Below are 18,829 nucleotides of genomic sequence, written 5' to 3'. Positions count from 1 at the left end.
TCTAAACAAAAATGCTGATGATTTTTGGCCAAACCCAAAGCCCTGCCAATCAGGGAGTGTATTTTTTCAATATTTTATGTAATAACTTTTTGGGATGAAGCCTTTAGAGGCTTAGACTCTTAGTTCTGATTACAAGCATTGAACAATTCTAACAGTTTCTGGAACTGTTTAATTATGCAGATAATTAAGAAACTGGTGGAATTCCCTTGTAAGAAACAGTCATCTACAGAAAATTGTTTTATAGAATTTGTATTTAGGTTTTAAATCAAATCACCAACAGAAGTAAAAGCAAGTGTTAGGACCTTGCTAAATTTTATTACCTTCAGAACAAAACACATCCATATTTTCAGCTGGTAATTTAAATTAACCATCATGAGAGAGTGGGATGTAAAAAAAAAAAAAAAAAAACTTCAGAGAAAAGGAAATATTCACAGTGCAAAAACATTTCACAAGCAAATGATTATGTGCCCCCATACTAGAACAGCACTATTGTCCAGCTTCAACAGTTTCATTGTACTGAGAGACAATAATTTAATGATATGTTTCTGTCCGGACTCCACGAACACAAGGGAGATGAGGTATAGGCAGGCCACAGATGCTCCTGCTGCAAAATTGTAGTCAAATCTCTTACAACCTCTCTAAAGTGCCTCCTCTAAATCTGGCTTAATGTAAAACCACATTATGAGAAATTATGTGAACATTTGTTCAAGAAAAAATTGAAATAAAAACCCCTGAAGAAAATGAAGAGACTCACCAAAAATACATAGCAAAATATTAACCTTCATCTTTACAAGCAGCTACTCTCAGTGTGGTGGAGATTAGCACATCAAGTCAGATATTTACAATCAGTTACTTTCAACGGATAAAGAAAATTAAAGTATTAACAGTAGTCTTTCCAAGAGGCCAAAATGCATTTGTATCTATTTGCAATATTACCAAGGATTCACACACAAGTCCCTTAAACAGGAGCTTTATCCGTTGGCTCTTCTTTCACTCGCTCGTCCTTCTCCTCCTTGTCTTTGCTCTTTTTGGATTTCTTCTTTTTATGCTTGTGTTTCTGTCCTTTGGCCTCGGATTCCAACTCATTGCTGGTGTGCTTTTTGTGTTTCTTGTGTTTTTTGTGCTTCTTGTGCTTCTTTTTGTCTTTCTTGTCCTTCTTGTCCTTTTTCCTTTTCTTACTGTCCTGGCTGCCTGGTGAGCTAGGTGAGCTGCTGTGGGCGTGGCTCCCAGAGGGGCTGGCACTGCGGCTCTGGGCGGGGCTTGCACTGCTGTCCCTGCCACGGTCCTTGTGTTCTGCCTTGTTCTCAGGGTCAGAGGCCTCGCTTTCACTCTCGCTGTAATCAGGGACAAAGGCAGCCTCGTCCGTTTCTCGCGTCAGGTCTGAGGAGAGTCGCATGGATCGTATCGATGGAGGCTTGACTTTGGGATGATCTCGTTCTGGATGAGCTCCAGCCCGCTCTGCCTCGGTCTTGGAATCTGGAGAAGCAGTCCTATGTGAAGGTTTGTGTACCACATGGTCCCTATCCTTTGTGGATCTACCATCAGCATGTCTCAAGCTCTGCAGCTGCCTGTCTGTTTTGTGTTCTTCTGGAGCAGGTCTTTTAGACTCTAGAGCTGGTTGACTCTGAGCTGTTGCCCTTTTCTCTCCAGAAGGGCTGTTATCTGTCCTTTTGGAGTCCTGAGAAACAGCAGGAGCTCTTTTACCTACATCTGTGAGAACATCATGTTCTTTACTGCCCCTTGAAGAGGAAAGAGGTGGCGAGTCCTTCCTCCTAAGGGGTTCCCTTGGTTTTGGTTCCCTCTGCCAAGACTCTGAATGATCTCTCGTGGTTGCTCGGTGGTCTGGCTTTCTTTCAGGCAGGCTTGTGTTGACTTCTCTGCTCAATGGCTTCCTGGAAGATGATGCAGATCTGTCAGATGGTCGATCTCTGGAGGACTGGGAAGAAGAGCTTCTCTCACTGCTGTGGTCGCTACCTCTATCCAGACTGACTGTGCCAGCCTTCCTCTTGTCTGAAGACTCGTGATCTGAGGCACTGCGATCTCGTTCTCTGACCCTCTCTCGTTCCTTCTCACTTTCCTTATCTCGGTCAGTCTCCACCTCACTTGATGACAGGTCTTTGGCAGGCTTGGTCTCAGTGTTGGTGTCTTTAGAGGCATTGGCAGTTTTGTCAGCCTCTTTGTCACTAGATTTTGAAGCTGCGTTTTCCCCACTAGCAGAAGGACCAGTGTTTGCAGAAGTTGTTGCAGCCGCAGTCTTGGAATCATCATCCTCAGATTCATAATCTTCTTTCTCCCACTTAGAGCGAGGAACCTGGATCATAACGATCTCATCCTCAGCAGGTGTAGAGCTGTCATTAGTGTACTCTTCTAGAGTCTTCACCACAGTCTTCTTCAGGTCTAGCTTCTCGTCTGGATGCCTCTTGATGGGACTACCGCCTGTGGAGCTCGTGCTGTCAAATATAAGCAGAACAAATCTATGGTTAAATGCACAGAATCCATTTATTTTGTTATAAACACTATTGTGACACCAGACATACCACCTGCGTTAATTACTACACCCGTTGGGTTACAAAATGAAAAGCATTAAAGTGCGATTGTTATTAGCCCTCCAAGATAAGAATTAATATCCCTGCCATACTATGACTCAAGATCACAAGAAGTTATCAAGTTCATAAATGTTAAGCCAACAGTTTAATGGAGAAAGAAAGAAAATTTGAATTTCTTCTCCAAACAGTCAATTAGCCAAAACATCTTTGCTTCTTTAGTTCTGTACTGAAGCCATAGTCAATTAATGGGATCCACTCTTGTACTACACAAAAATCATGCTATAAAAGCAAAGAAGCAAAACGGTGACTTATGTTGCAAGTATATAAAAAAAAACAGTACAAATTTAATTGTCCAAAAATATATTACATAACATATTATATAAAAGCTCATTCTGTCCTTGCACCTTACCTTGTGTAATCAACCAACAAGGATCCAGACCCATCTGGAGCACGAACTCTTCGCCGGATCCTGGTCTTTGACTTCTGGTCCACTTTGTTCTTCCCAACAGCTACCCCAGAGTCTTCAGTAGGAAGCTGGTCAGTGCTAGTGATTCTCTTTCCAATCTCACGGTTGAGCTTGATCTTTCTCACAGGCTCAGGCTTAATGTCCATCAGAGAAGGGATGGCTGTTTTTTCTTTCTCCACCGGTTTCTCACCCTCGACCTTGGGTTTGGGCTTAGGCTTGGGAGACCCTCTGGCCACATCTGCAGATTCAGCCCTCGGTGATTTAGTGAGAGGCACCTCTGGTTCTTTAATGCCTGGCTTGTCGTCCTTTCGTTTACGTTTCTCCACTTTTACATCACCCGTTTTGGTGGACACCTTCTCCTCAGTTTTGACAGGCTTCTCAAGCTTGGGCTTTCCATCTTTTGAAGATTTCTCAGTCTTCACCTGAGAGTCTTTGACCACCTCCTTCTTGATTTTAAGCTCATCTTTGACAGGCTTTAGCTCTTGGTGATGTTTGACTGGTCTAGACTGCATCAGTTTGCGAGGAAGCATGATTTTCTCTGAGGAATGTGGTTTGCTAGCATCAGTCTTCTGAGATGGTTCTTCCTTGATTCTTTTAATTGGAGGGTCAGAGGAAGTCATTTTGTCTCTGGATGCATCCACATCCTTTTCTTTAACGGACTTGAAGGTCTTTGAAGAACCTTCCTTCTTCTGAGTGCCACTGTCGACCTTGCGCTTGACTTTTTCAATCTTGCTTTTGGTCCTCTCCTTTCTCTCCTTGTCTGAGGAGCTCTTGTAGGGCAATGAAGTGCTGTCCATTGGCTCATCCCTGACTGGGGTGGCATCGTCACGAGTCGAGTTCATCATAGACTCGCCTTTTCTCTCATCTTTCTTAAATTCATCCATAGAATCAGAATGACTGAAGATATCACCATCATCCAACCTCCTCTTCTTCCTATGCTTTTTGTGTTTTAAACTTTTAGAATCCACAGCTGTGCTTGTGCTAGGCTCTCGCTCTTTAGCAGTTTTTTGGGGTTCTTTATTCATACCTCGACCAACTGCTGCATTGTTGGCATGGAAGTGGCCAAATTTATCCGGACATTTCTCTTGGTACATCATTGGACGACCTCTTGGAGGAACGCCATGTCCTTGGGAGTGGGGCGGATAGTCTTCACGTCGCCCTCTGGCATAAGGAGAGCCATCTCGGTGTCCATAACGACCATAATGTTCAGGAGAATATGGCTCTCTGCCCTGACCACGACCTCTGATTTGACTGCCCTGTGAAGCCTCAAAGTCTTTGAAGTATGTCTCGTACCACTCTCTGAGATCCCTCTCCCACTGCCGTAAGCTTTCCCTTTCACTTGGGTTATTGTGGTCCACCGCTCTGCCATAGCAGGCCTTGGCATCATAAGGGGGGACCTGCTCCCTGTACCTGGCTGAGTACTTGCGATCCGTTTCCACCTGAGGTCCAGAAAGAGGTTTCTTGCCGGGAGTATGGCCCCTGTAATGCGGTGACCTGGAGCGGGAACGGTAAATGCCGCTCATCCCTGCCTCTCGCCCTCTAAATGAAGGAGAGCGGGTGCGGGAGCGATGGTAGGGCGGTGTACGGGACCTAGATCTGTAGCTTTGGCTTCGCCTGCGGCCCCTGCGCGAGTAAGGAGAGCGAGAATAGGAACGAGAGCGAGAACGAGAGCGGGAACGTGACCTGGAGCGTGATCGGCTCAGAGAACGAGAGTAGGAGCGAGGGGATCTTGAACGAGTGCGAGATTTTGAGTAGGAGTAGGATGAACCGCTGTAGGAAGACCCACGGTATGGAGATTTGGACCTATAGGGAGAAAAGAGATCAGTTACTTCACACTTCAGTTCCTTAAAAATGCAGACAACAACAGGAGCAGTAGTTTGTAACCTTGATTCTGGAGTACCCCTCAGCTATATGCACAATATGCACAATTTGGTCACAGGAAGGGAAGGTGGGAGGAAATCTTTTCCAAGATAATTTTACCATAACAGAGCATACAAAACACTACAAGGTACTACTATAAAGAGTTCTCCAGGATCAAGGATAAACATCTAACTTGTGGAAACAGTGAACATAAAATACAAACCTGGAATAGGACCGTCTCCTTTCCTTTTGGATTTTTCTGTATTCCAGTAGCTCTTTGGCAAAGTCATTGGTGAACTCTTCAAGCTTCGACTTCTCCCTGGTAACGAATCGACAGTGGGGACTATTTATTGAAAACAGGAAGGAGATAAAACTTGACAGTTAAAACACAGCAAAAATATTTGCAACTGAACAAGCACTTACAATTTTGCAATTAAACAATTCCTTCAAAATATTTGCTTAAGATTCTATAACTACAATTTTGTTCTTAACCACTTTTGTAACACATGGAAAAGTTTGAGATGTATACGTCAAATTATAATTACACCATTTAACTCAACATTTAACATTTATTAGCCACATGCATATAATAGATTCATTTAATTCAACGGAGTAAAAAAACGGCCTACTCACTCTTCCTTCATGCGCCTCTGCTGCCTATAGAACTCCTCCTTAGACAAAAAGGGTGCATTGGACATGGAGGGCAAGGGATTCGGCAGAGGTGGCTGAGTGCCTGGCTGTACCCATGGAGCCGGAACGTTAGCCGGAGCTGGAGGAAACCCTGGAGGGGGCACCGTGAAGGGAGGCCCAGGCTGCTGGCCTGTGGGGAACTGCATTGGGAACTGCTGAGGAATCACGCTGGGGGGCTGTGGCATGGCGTGTTGTGGAGGAGGAAACAGAGGAGGAACGTATACAGGAGGAACCACAGGAGGAGGTTGAACTGGTGGGACCTGCTGCCTTGGGGGGCGCTCACTAGCAGAACGGCCACGGTTTGAAGGCCTACAGGGTAAAGAAACAGTAACTGATTCTAAAACATCTTCGTTTAGTGTATATCTTAACAGCACTATTACAGTTTTCATTATTTAAAGAACAATTATAAACTAAAATTATCTGGAGCACAAGCACATTATTAAAATATTTACATCTGTATCACATTATTTAATTAACAGTATACAATTTAACACTACGTACGGATCCCATGAAGGTCGGGGTCCAGATGACCTAGGCCCACTCGGTCTTGGTGGTCCTTAAAATAATAAATTAATTAATAAAAAAAATAAACTGCAGCTTAAATATTTGACTTTTATTCAATCGTGTCTCAGTACAAAAAAGATAATCTTGCACACACAATTACCTGGTCTGGGAATGGGGAGAGGCAAAGAATGTTGTTGGTTGATCACTGGAACATGGTATCCCTGTGACAAAGACATGAACAATAACCAAAGTCAGTCATAGAAGGGTTAAAATCAGTCAGTAATAAAACATTAGGTTAGTAAGGACATGCTGTACCTTTGGAATAACTGGGGTTGGCAGCAGAGTCTCAGGTGGTGCCGCAGCTGCGGGTGCAGGTGCAGTTGCTTGTGGCTGAACCTCAGTCTCTCTGTGTAAGAAAACATAAATGACAATCACAAAATTGACAGATATGGTCAAATAGAACCAGTTATTTCAGAAAGCAAATTCTCTCAGATAACTAGCGCAGTCACTAAGTCAGAACAAAATTGTTGTCTAAAGTGCTATTGCATTAATGCTGCACAACTTAAGCACCTAAAGTGGAGCAAACAGATTCAGAAGTAAATAACGTAGTACATGAAGTAAATTTGTGGTATTTGATGTCTTGTCATCTAGAATTATCTTTAATTAGGATTAAATAACAACAGCATTGTAAATCCTCACATTAGTAAAACAGCAAATTTAGATGTATAAAAGTCCTGCTATGTCAGGGATGGGCAACTGGCGGCCCGGGGGCCGCACACGGCCCTCGTCATCACTCAGTGCGGCCCGCGAATAGATCAAAAATAATTTCATAATAAAAAAAAAAACAAAAATAAAAACGTAATTCTACTTTTGACCGCTAGAGGGTCCAAACAACCACGAAAATTGACATTGACATCCAGTCCATTGTGAGCCAGCAGGCCAAACCACAGCTCTCTCATTAGCTTCAATAAATGTTGGGCCTCTGTGGTCTAGTTTTCTGCTATTATTGAATGAGCTATTTGCAATCAGTTTTTAAATCTTTTTTGTTCTTTGTTATAAATGAGTTCAAATGCCTTTTGCACTTTTATAAGCAAATGTTTTGTCCTTGTTGCTTATGAAGGACTTGTTATAATGAACTTATTTTACACAGAGGAACTACTGTATTTGCAATCAGTTTTTTAAGCAAACTTTTTGTTCTTTGATATGAAGGACTTCCTTTTTGCACTTTTTTTAAGCAAACGGTTTGTCTTTTGCCGTATTAAAATGCATTAATATGCAGAAAATAGTTGTTGATAAATGTTGGTGCTGAAAACATACAGATATAAATTCATATAAAATTTGTTCTTATTGAAAATCATTTGTAGCGTTTTTCATATTCAATTATTTGAAGTGCGAGGTCATGTGGCCCTCCAATGGTCATGCTGAAAAAAATGTGGCCCTCTCCATCATGGAAGTTGCCCATCCCTGTGCTATGTAAAATACTGCCATGAATATATATATATATATATATATATATATATATATATATATATATATATATATATATATATATATATATTTATATATATTTACAGGATTTACAATGATGTTGTTATTTAATCCTAATTAAAGATAATAATAATAATAATAATAATAGAAGAATATATATATATATATATATATATTTTTTTTTTTTTTTTTAAGTAATGCGTGAGTGAGTGGATTACTTTGATATAACAGGCTCCTCTTGTTTGCTGGTTTGAGGTGGAGGAGACAGAGATGGGCTCCTGCCACCGGCTCTGGCTGCAGAGGAACTCGCTCCGGTAGGGGGTGTGCCGGGGGCCTGGTTAACGGTCACAGGGCTACTTTCAGCAGGGGGGGTGTTGGCGGCTGCAGGGCGAGGAACGTTGGCCAAAAGAGGGTCCTGCTGGCGGGAGTTTGGGGGTCTGAGTGTTTGGACTGGGCGCTGCAGTCGAGGTTGACTTTGGGCAGTGGCGGCGGCAGCAGCAGCAGCTTTGCGGATTCTCTTTGTGTAGCCCGTTTCATTCCTGAAGTTGTTCACAGCCTGGAAGCCAAAACAGGTGAATATTTACCACCTTACTTAATACTGCCTTAATACAAGTGTTCCTGAAACTGTAAAGATTATTTGGTGATATTAATTAATTTAATCTGATAAGTCCATTTCCCGCTCATGATCTGTTACAGGGCTGCTGTGATTACCATCAGTTATCTATATTTTTAACTTGCTGTTTACAGTTACAGTTAGATAATACAGTGTCTAGATTTTGCCATTGTGGCATCGCTCCTGGTAGCCTAGCCTATATTGTGCTTTAGGAACCTGTCCGCAAGCCGCCTCCCATGTTGGGAGAGGATGCATTTATATAGTGTTACAGATTTAAAGCAGGTCTCTTTGAGCCATTTTATAGAACTGTCCGGATTTATTTTTATTATACTAATTTTAATATCTTTATTTCCACCTTTTTACAGCAGTTGTAACTTAGTCAATAAAGACAATTTCACATTGTAGATATCATGACTAACATACATTTCATGCTTCACAGTATACTTTATCTTGATATGGTTTATTAAAACACAGAGGAAGTCATCCTGCATCAATTTATATCCTTTATTTATGATTAGAATTGTGCCAGCACTCCCGACATGGGAGGTGCCTTGAGGTCGGGGAGTCAAAGTGCAACAACAAAGGCTAAGCTACCATAAAAATGCCTTCACGGCAAAACCTAAACACTGCATTATATTAACTATGACAGAAAATGAATAAGCATAAAGTTGTAGAAATGTAGCTAACTGATAGTTATAACAGCAGCCCTAGAAAAAAAACAGTAAGCAAAAATATTTACCATTAACACATGCAAATAATGCATCTGATACAGTAACAGAGTAAAAATAAGGACTTTACCTGACGTAAGAATTTATTGGCAATCAAAGCATCAGGGGAAACCTCAGACTGGTTACAGGTGGGGCACGTGTGTTCTTCTGACTCCAGCAAATTCGATCGAATACCTGCACACACCGGAAAACATTTAAAAGCTATTTAATACCACACCCTCCTTAACCCTCTTAACCATAACGCAGATCAAGCCTGCCTGACAGTTTTATACTTACACTCGTCACAGTAGCTGTTTCCACAGCAGGGGATTACCACAGCGTCAGTCATCAAATCCTTACAGATCAGACAGAGCAGCTCATCGGGCACTGGGTCTTCGTCCTCAGAGGATGATGACTGCTCCTTGGGAAGAAAAGGAGGCTTTTCCTTCTTTCCAAGCGCATACGCCTCCCTGTTACAGCCATAGAAGAAAACACAAAATCAGGGTGTGGGTGGGGGGTGTTGGGGAGAAGTGGAATTGCATTAATAATTTCTATATAAAGAGTCACACACAGGCTACTTTTATTTCTTTAAAAGCGATATATGTAAAAAAGCTTTGTTTAGATTGGTTGCCGTTATTTAAACAAAAGACTAAACTGCTGAGAAACTGTTGACTCAAACTGATCACAATTATTTACGTGCATGCAATAAACACAAATACTGTTTCCTATGATATATGACAGTGTGGATGAAGGACAGGGATGGCGGTTCATACGCATCAATGGTGGGGATGGCGTAAGTTCCAGTGTTGGTCAGCATGGCTCCTTTCATGGACTGGTCCACCTCCATCATGAAGCTGCGGGGAATTCCAGTACTCCTTTTGACCCGCTGAGGGGCCTCGAAACTTTTATCCTGCTAACACAACAGTGAAGCGCAGAATTAGACAACAAAACAAACTACTACTACTACAGTCAGTATCTAATATTATGCACAATCTACTAATATTACCTAGTAACAGTAGTGCTATTTTGTGCAACTAAACCATAGACATTCAATTATTTAATCATAAATAAATAAATCTAAAAGGTTTAAAGATGTCTAGTAATTAAGGCTAGTAATGAAAACCCAATTACCCCATTGGTTGGGCAGTTTCTGATGTAGTGTCCATTCTTTCCACAGCGAAAGCAGGTGTAGTTTGGAGGGGGAGGTCCAAGCTTTTTCGTAAAGCTGAAGAAGCAAATAAACAATAAGATATAGCACAACAGCACCGTCCACACTCTGAAGAGTAGCTGAACAACACAGAATACTCACTGAATGGGGTCGTACTCATGATTGGATTGAGACATCATCGCTCTGATTTTGTCTTCCTCAGAAGCGTTTGCTTCGGCAAGATTAGCGGTCTGTTTTAACAGAGCAATAAAATATTTTAACACAGTTTAGTGTTACTCGCAACACAGGGGGTTAACCTGAGCCCAGAGTATGCACTGGTCCTGTAAAGAGACTTTGCTCAAAGTTCATCTAAAATTCTGACCAGGTTGGCAGGGAGTACCGCAAGCCGCCTATTAGAGCCAAACCTGCGCAAACCACTTAAACCAGCGACTCTTATAGAACACACCTTCTAAACATTTTACATCAGAAAAATATATATATATATATATATATATATATATATATATATATATATAAAAAAAAAATAAACTAGCAGGTCTTATCCAGGTCTACCATATCTACTACTGACAAACTTCTACAGCTTATTTACCACGGCACCCCATTTAACTCAAAAAACATCATATTAACACACTCAAAGATGTGTTTACATAGATGAGGATGGATTGATTCATTCATTATAGTCCACTGTAAAAGAAAGAAGAAGAAGAAAAAAATCTTCAAGGCGACAGGTTAAACTGCACGGCTTGAAAACTTATGCTTAACAAGAATAAAAAAGCAAGTATATAAAAAAAAAAAAAAAAAAAAAAAAGGCTCTTCTGCCATGATGATATAGGGGATTGTGGGATAAATAATACAATCCTCTCCCAAAAACAAGCAGGTGGATTTTAGTCTTCAGTATGGTTTATAAATGGTGTTTGGGGTACTCCCTCCACACTGAGGCAGAAAATGCCGCCTTTACAGATCCAGGCATGCTCACAGCTCATACATACAGCAATTAATAATAAAACAACAATCATAAATCTATAACAATACAATCCAACAACAGTAATAAGGAGTATATCAGCAATAAAGTGGGGGAAATATGTTTGAAATTATCTTGACAGGTGTATACAGTTATATATTTGTCTGGATTACAAAATAATTGCTTTAAATGTTAAGTCATAAACCCCTGTGCTTTAGACGCTAAAGGATAAACAACTTTTTCCAGCTTTAATGTTTCCGGATTTAAAACTTAAGTCAAATGCCCATTGTTGTACGATTACACCTCTTACCATCACAACACAAATACCGGTATACTGCACTATAATAATATTTCTAAACGATTAATGACACCCCTTTCTAATATCTGTGGATACCCCCTTTCAATTACAATTTACAAAAGAATGGCATATGCAAACTGCAAATCTGATATTTATACATAACTCTTCTACAGGATCTGTAGTTTACCACACCCCAACTCAAATACCATGACCAACATGAAAACAGTATGTTTAGTTCAGCAGTGCTTTAGGATAGATTAGTCTGTTACACTGACAGGTACCTTGGAAAGCTGGGCCAGCGAAATGGTTGGAGGATCATCCATCTGTTAGCAAAGAAAATTGTAGAAGAGGTTTTACTGCAGTGATACATAGCAATTCCACATCAGCCTAATGAAAATCAATATATTAAAGCCCCTGAACACTTCAGGATTTTTTTTTAACAATCATAAAAACATTAACACCAAACATACAGTCAGAGAACATGTCAGAGTTTACCCAAACCCTGCAGTAATGCCAGTAAACTGCAGTCCACTCAGGAGTCGGCCAGAAGATTGGTGATGAAACCAAGCCTTCTCTTTGGTGCAGAATGTATGCTAGCTAAAGCCAGAAACGTCAACTTCGTACAAGAATACAAACCCAAATGTTCCTGCACAAACTCAATGCAAGTCTGTTCATTAAACCCCTGCTAGCCGTACAAGACAACTTGGTAGTCGCCGTCAACGCCCCTTTTAGTAGCTCTCAGAAGTTTGCACTGCGTTTATAAAGCGCATTCTGGCATTTCTGAATGCAGCTACAGATAAGTCTTGCAAAGTACAGTTTAACTTATCAACTTTAAATTTACGCAACATGAGAATAATCTTGAGGCACCTTTAAAGGATACTCAGAATGACCATTATAAAAACAAAACTGTTTAGCAAATATATATTTATATAGTTAATGTACCTGGGTTTTTAATGCATTTTATTCCAACAATTTAACTGCAATCTTTAATCATTAATACATGAATAAATAAATTAATAAATAAAGAAAAGGGTTAAGCTCTTCTAGTCATTGTGGCTCTTCTGTTTTGCCACACAGAACTGCGGCCATGGTTCAAATCTTAGTACAGCTTAAAAAAAGGAATTTGTTCTGGGTCTTCAATACGTATTTGTTCTTTATGGAGAATTTCATCAACACAACTACTAAATTTAAAGAGGTAGAGTAATAGCTAAGGTCATCTACTTGAAGCAAAAGGTCACACTGTTTGTTTAGTCTTTGATACAACTTAGTCAAAACATAAAACAAACAAATGAGAAGTTGTCACATCATTACAAAATGAAACAAATGCCCTAGCTAAATAAAGTTAGCGATTTACTGAACTACACATTTCCTTCAAAAACCAGATCCACCCACGGAAACAATTCTGCTCCTCAGATTATTGATTAGACAAGATTTCATGACCAAAACCTGTGTAGAAGTAAACACACAAGGCCTCGTAAATCGTGTCAACACATTTTAAACGCAGGGATTTTATTGATGAAGCTTGTAGTCAGCATTTTACAACAAATACTGAGTTTAGCTTAGTTGCGACCCACAACAAAAATAAAAATAAAGGCACTTTTTAAGAATTCTAGAGTTTAAAAGTGACCAAACATCTGCATAAAAAAGACCAGATTCCTTTTAATAAAGGAAAAAAATATTTAGATTTTAAATTAAGGCAGTTACTCTCAACTTTCTTGACCAGTTAACTGTGTATGAAATACCATAAAAACTCTGATTAAGGCAAATATTCATTCAGTGACAATGCAATCGTGAGAAAAATCATTTCAGCTGGACAAAAATATCAGCACAGCACAAATAAAATTCAGAATCAGATGAGTCTCTTAAAAGCATGTCAACATTGGAAAAAAAACAAAAAAAACAACAAAAAAAAAAACATTCATCAAATAGAAACAACCAAATAAAGAACCCATTAACAATAAATTAATACTATGGTAAAACAAGCACATTCAATTACAAAATAATTTAAAAAATCAAGAATTATAATCTCATAGAATGTTTTCTACACAACACTTTGTAACTGAACTGTAATTCCATAAGGATAAAGGTGACCGGAGCTCTGTTCAACATTAGTATTTATAAAAAGAATTTAGGGACAAATATTAAAAAAAGTGTATCCTGTATGCAGATTTAGAACCCATAGCAAAAAATAATAACTTATTACAAAAACACAAAAAAAGTGTCACTATGAATAAATAGGTCAGTCACCAACCCTGTTCTGTAAAAAATAGCCAACATGCTTGGCTAAATATCGTAAACCTAAAATTTTAAAATGAGCACCTGCTGTTTTGACAACACCAACATTTACCTTTACAGTCTGTCACGTGAAAACTTGAGAAAAACTACTACTCTACTTCAAATCAGTGGTCCAAAAAAACTAGATATTTTTATTTCAAAAAAAAAAAAAAAAAAGCCAAAGAGGAAGTACTCACAAAACTTAAGATACACAGCTACCTTAGAAAAAAGAAATGCAGTGGGGGCAGTACATTAAGAGTGCTTTTTTTTTTTTTTTTAATTCATCTTTGTTACACATCACAGAAACATACTCTAACAGCTGGGTTAGTGCAGATGTCAGCCAACTTACCAAGAGTAACACAAAACTAGCAAAATTCCTTGTTTGTTCTAGCTAATCCTGAACTAACCTAGGCAGTTTATTATAGCTAATGAAATCAGCCTTAAAATGTTAGCTTCCATGTTTCTATTAGTTAGCAAGCTGGCTAATAAAAATGAGCTTGTTCAGAATGCAGTAACATTTTCTGAAGGCAACAGTATAGACCCTTAGCTAGCTTTATACCAGCAGAGGTATTAAAATAAAAAGGGTATATTTTTGAGTAGTTTATACTAACAAGTATGCTAGGTATTAAGGGCAATGTTAGCTTGTGACAGGATATAGTTATCTACACTCAAACTGACACGACATGTGACATTGTATTTTTGATTATTTGAATATACACAGCTGATCTTTAACAGTATTACTATTAATTACTATTAACTTCAATTATTTTATTACATTTTACCACTAACCAACAACTTAACAGAACTTAACCCATGCATACAAACAGATGTACATACGTACACACACGCACGCACACTTGCATATTCGATCAAAGTGGGTAAACATGGACACTGACGCTGTGTGATATCAGGTGTTAAAAAAATAAAAACCATATATATTTTTTTATTAAAAAACAAACAGACATTGTTTACAGTATTTACCAGAAGCAGACAAACAGGCTGAACACTTATCATGTTCAACTCTTACTATAACGATCAATATGATCAGTACAGTACATAAAAATGTACAACTTTTCAGCTCATCACGGTTCTTAGTTTCAGTGTGAAATACAGTGCAGAGGCATGCAGCTCCATACACAATCTGCATTTAGCAGAAACGCAAATTAACAACTCCATTACATCTTACAGCGTAATGTTCCACAACAATAAAGAGGAAGAAACGAAGTGTGTATCATTTCGACTGGAAGCAAATGTGGGTGTATGTTTGTGTGTGAGGCAAATGGTGAGTTGGTGCTACATACTGCTTTTGAAGATCCACTTGAGGGTTCAGATCGATCACTGCAAGACAAAAACAGCAAGATTTATCCATTATTACAAGTCAAGCATGCTACCTATTGTATGTGTAATTACTCAGGTCTAACTGTTGCACATCTGTGCCTAAATGACAGCAGACAAAATGAATCACATGAAACTTACATGACAAACGTTTTGCTGGCAGCTTTAACTCCACCAATCGGGATGCGCCTGATGATGACCGAGGAGTTTTTAGGGATAAGTGCCCCATCATCAGTGTACTCTGAAACAAAGATCCATTAGGATTTAGTACAACTTAAACACACAACACAAACTTAAGATCTAACCTGAAAACACTGAACCTAAGCACAGATCAAAGTGCAACAGCAGTAATCTTACTGACACACACCCTGCTTCACTGCAGGTGCACAAACTCACAATAAACTAACATAAAAACAACCACAAACGTGAGCTTGCACACTTATTAACCTGTAAAGCTGCTGTGTGGCAACCTGTTAAAAGCAATAATAATAAAAAAAAGCAATGACCATTAATTCGAAATAAACAGTAGATTAAGATTACCCTTCTTCTATTAGTAGTACATAAAAGTATTCAACTAGCATACACAATCATTTATGCTGTCAGACAAATCTGTTGCATCTCAGTTTTGCTTCTTATTCACTGGATATTTACTCCTTAATATATAGTAGATATTGTGCTCCTACAATTTGCTGCTGCACTTCTAGTACTCTAGCAAGGCCATGATATGGATAAAGGTATCGAGACACCTGCTAAGCCCTTGTTTCTTCTGAGTTTATCCTGAACCCTGTTTTTGTTGGAGTAACTGTCTCTACTGTCCAGGGAAGACTTTCTACTGGATTTCGAAGCACTGTTGTGATGATTTGACTGCATTCAGCCAAAAGAGCGTTGGGGAGGATAGCACGCAACACACATACAACGTTAGCTAAACTAGTGAAAGTATGACATTGTGAGGTCATTCACGTGCTCACTCTCATCAGGATAAGGCCGAGAGAGTTGGTTATTTTTGACGTCACAACCACGGCCCCACAGAACTCTGTGTGCTGGATTTTCCAGGCTATTGGTCCTTTAATCCCGAACAGAAGCCACTTACCCTCTTTAGTCTGGGCGTTGGTGATCTGTAGGTCGCAGTCTGCGGCCTTCAGCTTCTCCCGGCCCATGATCTGCCGCTTCAGCTCGGTCAGCGTGATGTGCAGCCCATCAAACGTCACCGTGTCATAGTTGAGTTTGGAGGAAAACTTATAATGAACACAAGACATTTTTACACAAATCCCCCCAAAATCTCACAGCAAAAAAACAAACACAGAACCCAAACCCTCCCCCGGAGAGAACAGCACAAACAGAACCGATTCAGCAGTCTGTCTGAGCCGGGCCGCCAGCCATCGCAGCTGGGCGGAAAGCTCGGCACCACCGCCTCACCGGGACGGATCCGGCCGGTCCTAGCCGGAGTCAGAGCTCCCGAAGTGGGACCGCAAGTCCAAATTGATTGGTAAACAAAGGGGATCCCCCCGAAAGTCCGGATACGAGTCCCCGGCCCGCTACGAGCCGCACACAGTCCGCTCTCGTGCGACTTTTACACGCAGTCTTTTCGCAGTCAGTCCAGGAGCTGTGGGAGGCAACACGGGGCCGCCCGGGCGCTCCTTCGATCCTGGATCACCAAAACCGCTCCGCCGAAGCTTCTGGAGCAAGCGGCCTAAAATGGCCTCCAACCAGCGACACACAAAGACGCAGAGCGATGAATTCACACGCAGACATACACCGGAACACAGCAAACCTGGACTCCTGAGCGACTACTCCGCTGATTAAAAAAACACGCAGACTGATTTCCAACCAAAACGTGCTGAAAAAAGATCCTGAAAACTGAATTTAATCCGCCTCCACTCTCGAGCTGACTTGCAGTGCTAACGTGACTTCGCCTACACGGGGTTTCAACAGGAACAGACGCACGGGCGGCCGCGTTACAATCCGAGCTCCACGCCCCTGAGTACACTTCACTATAGCTACCTAGAGCCATTGATGACGTGCCCAGTAGTGCGTTAGGGGGCCATACAGAGCCGACCCAGGGGCGAAACACTGCCCTGCTACACACAGCACACTTCATTCATCCAATGTAGTGGTAGTGCACTCTTTTGTAGTACCAGGTTTGGGACGCAGCCAAAATGGCCATTTACTGTAACGTAAACCCTACATCCGGACATGAGATTACCATAGACAGGAAATCACTGAAATTACAGCACTTTTAAAACACAGCACTACAACACTGAATTATGGTAAAATTAAAGCATTTTTCAGTTTATTCATTTAATTTTTATTTATTTCGTTATAAAAAGCAAAAAAAATAAAATAAATACGTTATGCCTTCATAACAAATGTATATAAAATATTATTATGATTTTTATTAACAACAACAAAAATAATAATAATAATAATTAGGGCAGTCAAATTAATGTGCTATATTCAAATAATTAATCACAGAAAAAATAAAGCATCTATGATTCCTGTTGCTGTAAAGTAAAGGAGGCAAATGAAGTGGCTCATAACTGAAGACCAGAATAACATACAGACATCATAGCTGGTATTTAGCGTTGAGCCACTAGTTGCACTCTGGTGATCTGAGGTCAATAACTAAAGACTGGGGTTAACTACAGCCATGCTTCACATATTATATCAAACCCCAGAACCTACTAATCTAAACAGCACAGCACACTACCAGCTGCCATTAATTCAGCCCCGAAAACAGTTAGCCATTATGGCTAAGACACAATTATTGGGATTCATAATAAAACTCCCCAAAGCCAGACTGATTTAATAAAAAAATGTATAGTAAAAAAATAACTATCTATTATAGTTTTTTTATAATAGATTAAATAAAAATGTGGTTTATGTAGTAAAAATGTGGGGGCTGTAGTGCCTCTGTTCTGTCACTCATCTGTTCTTTTTCTGAGCTCGATGATCGGTTTATGTGTGGGTGCAGTTCAATACCCAAACATTAGTGGCGCTAATGAGATAAATAGCAAAGTCCAGCGTAATTAAAGCCTATGTCGCAGAGATGTTTTGATGTTTTGTATGGAAGCCAACTAAAAAATAAAATAATCCAGCTATTTTTTTATTATTATTAAGTCTTTAACTAAGTAATTATTTTGAGATAGTTAGTCATTATTTCAAGATAGTATATCAATATTTTAAGATACGAAGTCATTATTTTAAAATCTAATATTAATATTTTAAGCTTTTTTTATATTGTGAGATTCTGCTAAAAGCACCAATATTTCATGGTCTGAAGTAGTTCTCAATAATAATATCCATTTTGCGTCTCACCTGCTTCTGTCTCTGTACAATCTACTAGTATCTCAAAATAATGAGGTAGTATCTCAAAATAATGACTAAGTATCTCAAAATATTGAGATAGTATCTCAAAATAATGATTACTATCTCAAAATATTGAGATAGTATCTCAAAATAATGATTACTATCTCAAAATATTGACTTACTATATCAAAATAATGACTTACTTTCTCAAAATAATGAGATAGCAGTTTACTTAATAACAATAAAAAATGTGCTAGATTATTTTATTTTTTTAGGTGGCGGGAATGGGCTTCCATAGTTTTGAACTACTGACTTTTTTAATGAATAAAATGCAGAATGTTCTCACATGCTGTGTGTGTTTGAGAGTATTTTGCCTATGTACATTAAAAATACATGTACATTTGGTTAATTTTGTGTCAATCGCTTTGCACAAAAATAATATCTGCAATGCAAACTATAGATTTTATACATATAGAAGCAAAACAATTAAGCAGAAGTAAACAAGAAATTCCAAACGCAAAATACTTTAGAAGCAAAATCCACAAAAACACAAAAATACAGTTGGTAAAACTGGCAAAACACAAATAATTTTCAAAATACTGCAACAAATCAA

At 39.4% G+C, this 18,829-nt stretch overlaps 1 protein-coding gene across 2 annotated transcripts; it reads right to left on the bottom strand.

Annotated features, from left to right (window-relative positions):
- Positions 1–233: 233 nt before the first annotated feature.
- On the bottom strand, positions 234–16,879 carry rbbp6 (retinoblastoma binding protein 6). Of its 2 annotated transcripts, none has more exons than XM_022686369.2 (17): positions 16,001–16,879; positions 15,052–15,151; positions 14,877–14,913; positions 11,583–11,624; positions 10,184–10,272; positions 10,006–10,099; positions 9,648–9,784; positions 9,172–9,344; positions 8,966–9,069; positions 7,773–8,110; positions 6,382–6,472; positions 6,227–6,287; positions 6,064–6,118; positions 5,506–5,871; positions 5,096–5,215; positions 2,956–4,815; positions 234–2,450 (listed from the first exon to the last, which is right to left on the bottom strand). In XM_022686369.2, the coding sequence occupies exons 1-17, from the start codon at positions 16,164–16,166 to the stop codon at positions 959–961; spliced, it is 5,325 nt and encodes a 1,774-aa protein (XP_022542090.2). In that variant the 5' UTR covers positions 16,167–16,879; the 3' UTR covers positions 234–958. The 2 variants fall into 2 exon arrangements, with proteins under 2 accessions (XP_022542090.2, XP_022542089.2); XM_022686368.2 differs by having other exon boundaries at positions 9,648–9,787; positions 16,001–16,878.
- Between the last annotated feature and the right edge of the window lie 1,950 nt (positions 16,880–18,829).

The sequence above is a fragment of the Astyanax mexicanus genome, chromosome 19 (genome assembly GCF_023375975.1).
Source record: "Astyanax mexicanus isolate ESR-SI-001 chromosome 19, AstMex3_surface, whole genome shotgun sequence".
In the NCBI taxonomy this organism is placed as follows: Eukaryota; Metazoa; Chordata; class Actinopteri; order Characiformes; family Acestrorhamphidae; genus Astyanax; species Astyanax mexicanus.
This window is presented reverse-complemented; position numbering and strand designations above follow the sequence as displayed.

Coding starts and splice junctions, on each gene's coding strand:
- rbbp6 (XM_022686368.2), bottom strand. CDS start 16,166: ATGTCTTGTGTTCATTATAAGTTTTCCTCCAAACTCAACTATGACACG. Junction 9,345..9,647: donor GCCATCCCCACCATTGATGC/GTATGAACCGCC, acceptor TGGCTGTAACAG/GGAGGCGTATGCGCTTGGAA. Junction 6,473..7,772: donor GAGGAGCCTGTTATATCAAA/GTAATCCACTCA, acceptor TTTCTTACACAG/AGAGACTGAGGTTCAGCCAC.